This window comes from Carlito syrichta, unplaced genomic scaffold (assembly GCF_000164805.1).
Source record: "Carlito syrichta isolate Samal-C Ts95f unplaced genomic scaffold, Tarsius_syrichta-2.0.1 Scaffold188675, whole genome shotgun sequence".
Lineage (NCBI taxonomy): Eukaryota > Metazoa > Chordata > Mammalia > Primates > Tarsiidae > Carlito > Carlito syrichta.
In genome coordinates this window covers 1-7,169 of record NW_007132771.1, presented here as the reverse complement: position 1 = coordinate 7,169, position 7,169 = coordinate 1, and the positions used below count along the sequence as shown (strand labels likewise).

The 7,169-nt window shown below is 38.0% G+C and overlaps 1 gene segment (V, D, J or C); it reads right to left on the bottom strand.

Annotated features, from left to right (window-relative positions):
- Positions 1 to 5,799: 5,799 nt before the first annotated feature.
- LOC103252987 lies at positions 5,800 to 6,204 on the bottom strand. The segment is given in 2 exon segments: positions 5,800 to 6,029; positions 6,150 to 6,204. Coding segments are annotated over 2 exon segments (285 nt in total).
- Between the last annotated feature and the right edge of the window lie 965 nt (positions 6,205 to 7,169).

Sequence of the window (7,169 nt, the reverse complement as noted above, 5' to 3'; positions counted from 1 at the left end):
AGTGCAGTGGCCACTCCAAGCCACTTCAGCCTCGACCTTCTGGACTCTGGCATCCCTTTCACCTCAGCCTTCCAAGTAGCAGGAACTACAGGTGTGTGCTACCACACCCAGCTAATTTTTTAATTTGTTGTGGAGATGAGGTCTCACCAAGTTACCCAGGCAGGTCTCAAACACACGGGCTCAGGCAATCCACTCACCTCAGCCTCCCAAAGCACGGGATTACAGAGTTCCACCAAGCCTGGCTTGTTTTTAAAATAAAGAAGCAATAAAATCCCAATATCACCAACATACAATATACACATGTAAAAATACTTGTACATGTGACCCCCAAATCAAAATTAAAAATAAATTTAAGGAAATAGCAAAGGTTTTGTAGCTATTTGATTGAAAGACATAAACTATGTCCAATTAAGGCTATTTATAATATTTCCTTCACATCATAGCAATTTTTACATGCATCATGGCAGAAATAATGTTTTTGAGTATGAGTACTTTTCCAGATTCCCCTGAGGGTGTTACATAATATGTAATATTTGTATCATATTATGTTTCTACAATTTAAAAAAGTATTGAATGAAGCCATGAGTAGGTCTTTTGAGAGTCTCGAGGCAGCACACTCCATACCTTGTGTTACTGGTCTGGTTCACTGACCAATGACATAGATGTCAGACAGCCTAGAGTGGGATCCATGGCAACAAAGCGTTCTGCAGCAGGTCTGGTGTACCAGACACAGGTCTGGTGTACAGCTCTGACACTTGGGTCAGTGCATATACAGAAGACTTGGCACAATGTTATCAACCATCTGGATGGGATTAGCACTTAGAGAACACTTATCCAAGCAGATCTCATGGCCCTTTCAAAACATTTGTTAAGATACACCTAATATTTGGGGCTTGAAACTTCAAAATATTTCACTAAATTAAATGAATTTAAATCACACAAATTCTTAAAAACCAAGGAAATTATATTAGACAGTTATCAGAAATACATCAAAACATGGGAGAACTAAGATACATGCTGCTAAGTAAAGCTAGGAATGATGAATAAGCAAAAATGAAAATTACATAGTATTTGAACTAAAATAAAACATAACATATCCAAATGTATGGGTTGCAAAGAAGTGAATTCAGGACCCTGAAATTATAAAAGCATTCATGCATTTTAGCTAACATATTTTTCACCTTAGTTTCCACCATGACTTACTAGTAAAACAGTAAAAGCAAATTGTACTCAAAACAAGGGTCTCTTATCCTTAAAACATTGGTCTGTAATGAGCACACATCTAGTTTTGCAGCATTGGAATCACATCAGTCTGGAATAAAAACACACATTAGCAGCTTTACAAGAGAAAAGTCTGAGAGTAGATGAACAGAGTGAGAAACAGCTCAGAAAACTAGATGCACAGGAAAGTCAAAATGAGATTATTGTGTTATGGAATGTTTATACATGAGACTCTTGTGAGCTGTTCCAAAGCCAAAATCACACATTTCAGACAGCTTAGCATTCTTCAGACAGTTGGTGAGGGTGATGGTCACTTGGCAAATTGCTCTGAAGATCACAGATGGCAGCAGATGATTCCATGACACATTAGGGTCCCTGCCCAATGACAAGACTAGGATCTCGCAGTTATGAGTACCACAGAAACCTTTAGTGTTTCACAAATATTGTCTAAGTCATTATTTTAAGTTGACTATGGAAAATATATTTTACACTCTTATTACTAGAGTGCTAATCATGTATTGTGAAACTAAAGGATTCATTTATTAATTTGAAAATATATTTCTTTTTATAACACAATAGTACAAAGTTAGTCCCCTCTAAAACATTATTTAAGCTAAGGAGTGAAAACAGTCTTTATTTCAAGGTACAACAATGTAGGATGAAAGACTGAAACAACAACTGCAAAATGTACAAAATATTTAAAATTATAAAATACACAAATTGTATATTAATGATATAAGAAAGCAATGGAAAAATGAGGACTAGATTATCTAAAATTCTAGAATTAATAGAAACCTTAGTTCTTGAGCTGGCATTCACCTGACTTTTTGTCCTCCTGTCACATTTGCCAAATTTGCATCTGACAACTAGTTCTGACTTGGCACTGGCAGAAAAACGCACCTGGGAAAGAAGAATTCGGCTGAGCATCAATGGTTGTACAGGGCAGCTTCTTTCACATAGCCAGTGTTCTTCTTTGGACATTTGCTGACGTCTGAATGAGCAGGAAGGCTGAGGGTGCAAGGACAGACATCTCCCATAGACTAAGGGTGTTACCTCCAACCTCGCAGGCTACACAGACCATCCTTCATACACGTGTGAATTATGGATATTGATCTCCATCCCCACTGCTCCCCTGCTGGCATAGGCACTGCTGGGCCTACTGATTAGCATGACATTACATGTTACATCTCCCAAACTTGATCAGTGGCCTCTACTGGACATCATTTTAGGGAAGAATGAGTCTCAGAAGCTCTACTCAGCTATGTTAGGTTAACTAGAACTGAGTGATATGACCTCAAGTCTCCTTGCACAGGAGTCTCACTAATCTTTCAGTGATTACAGACCTAAAAACCTGCATGATGCACTACTTTTTCTTGAAACTGGCAGTGGCACAGGCTCATACTAGGAAACCAGGCAGTGGTGCTTTTAATTCTGTGGTTCCTCACAAGAAACCCATCTGGCTTCTTTTGTGTTCACGTCATCAGTTGCCATCCCCATCACCATCCACAAGTGCACCAACCATAAGCCAAGGCAGTTTAATTAAATGTTGGCCTTTACTATATTCCCTTCATGCTCCCATTTCTGCAGTCTGCCCTATATTAAATTCTTAGGTTTCAGAAATACAATGTTTACATCATTCTGAATTTTTTCAGTTGCCTATGAGAAAAAGCCTATTCTCTAGTTCTTCCAGCATATGCTTCTTATTCTTAAAACCAACTTTTGGATTTTTAAGAACTTTATTTTTTCTTATCACCAAGTATTAATATAAGCTAATTAAAACTTCAACCATCAGTATGCTTTATCTGCTGCAAATTTACCTAAATAAATGAATAAATAAGTAAATAAATAAATAAATAAAATCTATTGGGCACTCAATTTCCAAGGCATTTACTAATCATCTTCTGCAAACTTATTCCAGTCAAGACTGTTGCAGCTGACAGGGACATAAGCCAGTGGTGCATGAGGTGTAGTTAAGTCCTGAGCTACAAACTATTGCCTGTTCCCCAGCAGTTTTCCCTTACACAAACCCAGGGAAACTTGTGAGTGGCTCCTCAGACAAGCATCACATATGGGCAGCTGGGTCACTCAGCAGGGCAGCTTCTGTTCATGGCTATACTACTATGGGGATGATGGTATATCTTGGAGTTTAGACTCTATTGCTATTCCCAAGCTAGGTGATCCAGGGTATCCTTGAGAATGGCAATGATGTGATATCAGTCCAGTTTCCAGTTGTGAGAACCCCACACAGCATAGCATCATTGTGGGCATGTAAATAACAGGAACTTTCACAGGATGTGGTAATTCAATTTTTAACATTAGAAAAAATTATCTGCATTCATCACCTTTGCACCTCCACTGAGTTAGAAACATACTTTAAGGTGGGCACGTGCATTTGGTAAGTGTTTTAGAAATGAATATAACAAATGAAATTTCTGTAGCCAGAGTAGGTACTATACATCTTGTCCAGCATGGCAGTTTTTAAGTTAGGAAGTAACTGAAATCATTTTAATCAATTCAATTTATATAATATTCATATACCTATGAATGAGTTGCTATATATATATATTCATATATTCATATATATATTCATACACACACACACACACACACACACACACACACACATATATCCTTATTTAGCCATAGGTATGTTTTCAAAAGTATCCATATCCAACTATTATTTATAAGTATAAACGCACCCATGCACATGAAATATGTTATGCACACCTGAAGATGTGCATATTTCATAAGTGAATATCTTCTCTCATTCTCTAGGGTAAATGAAATAAATATCAATTTTTTAATTGATATATGATTTAGCTTTAAATTTTGTCTTAGTATATTTATAAATAAACTACTAAGTATTCATACTTATGCCATCAATTTTAATAAAATGAATCTCTATGGATGGATGTGTAAATACAGTTAGTTTTCAAACAATAATGATTTATATATAAACACTTAAAACTCAGTGTCTCATTGCATTAAATATTTATGTATTCATGTTCATGGATGTTCCTGTTAATTATCATCTTGCTGATTAAGGCAAGACTCAGGTGGGGGGTTGTGCTGGAGTCCAATGAGCTTGTCCCAGACTATAGATTGTATTTATCTGAAGTCAAGGCTGAAGGACTGAGCACTGCCTTTTGCTGGCTGGTTGCAAGAGTAAAAAACCTCCCCAAAGCAAATTAAGCGGTGAATTGAAATCCAGTATTCTTTAAAACAGGTTTGCACACTTTTAGTTAATTTTTTCTCCTTAGAAATTACTAAAGTTTCTAAAAACCTTGATTCCATTTAAATATTTTCTCAAAAGTATTTGGTGGGCAAATAACTATATGTATCACCCTTTACACTATTCTCAATATTTTCAAATGTAATGTTGCATTGATTAGGAAATAATGCTGAGTGTGTTTGACAGATGTAACTGTCGTTTGGAATTTTCTTGAATGATCTCATTGGAAAAAAGTAAATCTCTTTAGCAGAACTATACAGTTTCTAAAACATACTTTCTTAAACCTTCTACACATCACCTGTTACATTGTGAAATAAAATTATCATTCAGTAAATGAATTCTGATGCCTTCTGGATAAATTTGGAATAGCAAAGAACTTTCACACTAAGGGAAAATGCTACATACATGTTTAGCATTTTCTGGTTTTTTGTCAAGGAAGATTTCTCATTTGATTGTCATGTGACTATTATTGATTTCAAACAATGTATTGATTTTCTGTTTTTTCTCTTATAGCAAAGCTTTCTTGCTTTAATACAGATTTGATGGTGATCCTTTAAAAAAATTAAAATGTATTTGGGGGACATCTCTAATTTGTAAAATGGTGAAAATATTGACTATATTGGACTGTCAACTGTCATATTTGCATCAGCATATCACTTCTGAAAATGCACTTTTCCAAAGACTTTTTTCTTTCTGGTTTCCTGTAGAGTGTCAATGACAGGTCCTCCAATAAGATTGAAAGTCAGAAGAGAGGATTCAATATTGGTTGACATCTGAAGGCATAGTGTGGACTGAGGTGAAGGCTGGAGAGTCACCTGGAGAGGTGCTAATAAGCTGAGAGCATCACCCAACACTGGGCTTTCAAGACGAATTTGAAGACCATATAGTTAGACATCTTATACCTTCAAGGCTAGATAAAATCAGGTTTCTGAAAGTCCAGATAATCCCCGATCCTAGTATTTGCTTCTCCAAATGGCATAGCCTAGTTTTGAAATGCTATGATTCAAATTATAATTATTTGCATCAACACCATTTCTCTTGGAAAGCAAAAAGTGGTTTCTCATTTGCACTATGAATTCCCATTAATCCATAATACCCACTCTTCAGGTGTACTGATCTCCTTTCATTATTAAATCAGGAGAGACATTGTTATGTTCATGCTTCTGGCACAGAGGAGGATAAAAGAGAGTCAGAGTGCAGAGGAAACTTCATGGGCCCCACTGCCAAAATCTACCAATGACATTCAAAATATAGCTGAGTCTGAGAAATATTATTAGCAGTTGTAGGCACCAGGAGCAGCAGCTAGGTCAGACCAGGCAAAATGTGCATTTCCTTCCATGGGTAGTTTATGCAATGACTTGTAACACTGCACTACCACTGAACCTCGATAGGACCCCAGATTGCAAGTTAGGTGCCCGATAGATCAGGAGCTTAGGAGGATCCCCTGGTTTCTGCTGATACCAGTGTAAATTATTGCTAAAGCCCTGACTTTCCTGGCAAGTAATGGTGACTCTGTCTCCTAGAGATGCTGAGAGGGAGGTTGGTGACTGGGTCATCTGAATGTCATATCTGGCACCTGAAATTGGAAACAAAAAAAAACCCCATATAATTAATCATGTTATAAGAGGACTTCTCTGAATGCCCATATAGTAATCAGCACACTGACTGAGTCAACTCTATTGTTATCCTTCTTCACCTGGAAACCAGAGCAGCAGGATCCCCAGAAGCTGAGTGGGGGCCCTCATGTCCATGCTGTGACCTGACTGAGACTGAGTCCTGCACTGGGTGAGACCAGCCTATTAATAAATCTTCAGGGCTGTGAGCTATATTCTGGGCACATGCAAATCAGCAGGGGATAGGGCAGGCTTGGGACAGCTGTGGGCCTGGCACATCTCAATAACTCAGGATAGGTATAGTGTCCCCAGTTTCCCAGGTCAGACCAGGGAGCACAGATTTGTTTGCAGAGAATATATTTCTGAGTAAAGGAAATATTGTCAGTAAAGATATTTATTTATTTGTTTGTTTGTTTGTTTGTTTGTTTTTGAGTTGGAGTCTCACTCCATTGCCCAGACTGGAGTGCAGTGGCATGTTCCTGGCCACCACAGCCTCATCCTGCTGGGCTCCAGCGATCCTTCTGCCTCAGCTTTCCAAGTACCCGAAACTACAGATGTGCGCTACCATGCCCGGCTAACTTTTTGATTTATTGTAGAAATGAGGTCTTACTAAGTTGCCAGGTGGGTCTTGAACCTGTGGGCTCAGGCAATCAACTCACCTCAGCCTCCCAAAGCACAGGATTAGAGGCTTTTTTCTAGGATGAGTTCATGAACTCAACTGTCAGATCCTGTAGACATAAATATACACCTACACATACAAATACACAAATATATATGAAGAAATTGGCTTGAGGTGGCAGCAGCAGCAAGAAAAAAAAAAGGAAAGAGAAGGAAAGAAATCAGCTCTCATAACTCTGGAGGCAGACAAAATCTGCAGGGTGGGTCGGCAGCCTGGAAACCCAGGAGGAGTCAATGTCGTAGTCTATCTGAAGGCCATCCACTGCAGAATTCCCTCTTGCTCTTGCTTGGGAGAGCTTAGTCTTTTGTTCTGTTCGATTCTTTAACTAATTGCATGAGGCTCACCTATATTAGGAAGGATGATCTGCTTTACTCAAAACCCACCAATTTAAATGTAAAAGCACCATTACAGAAACATCTGGAAT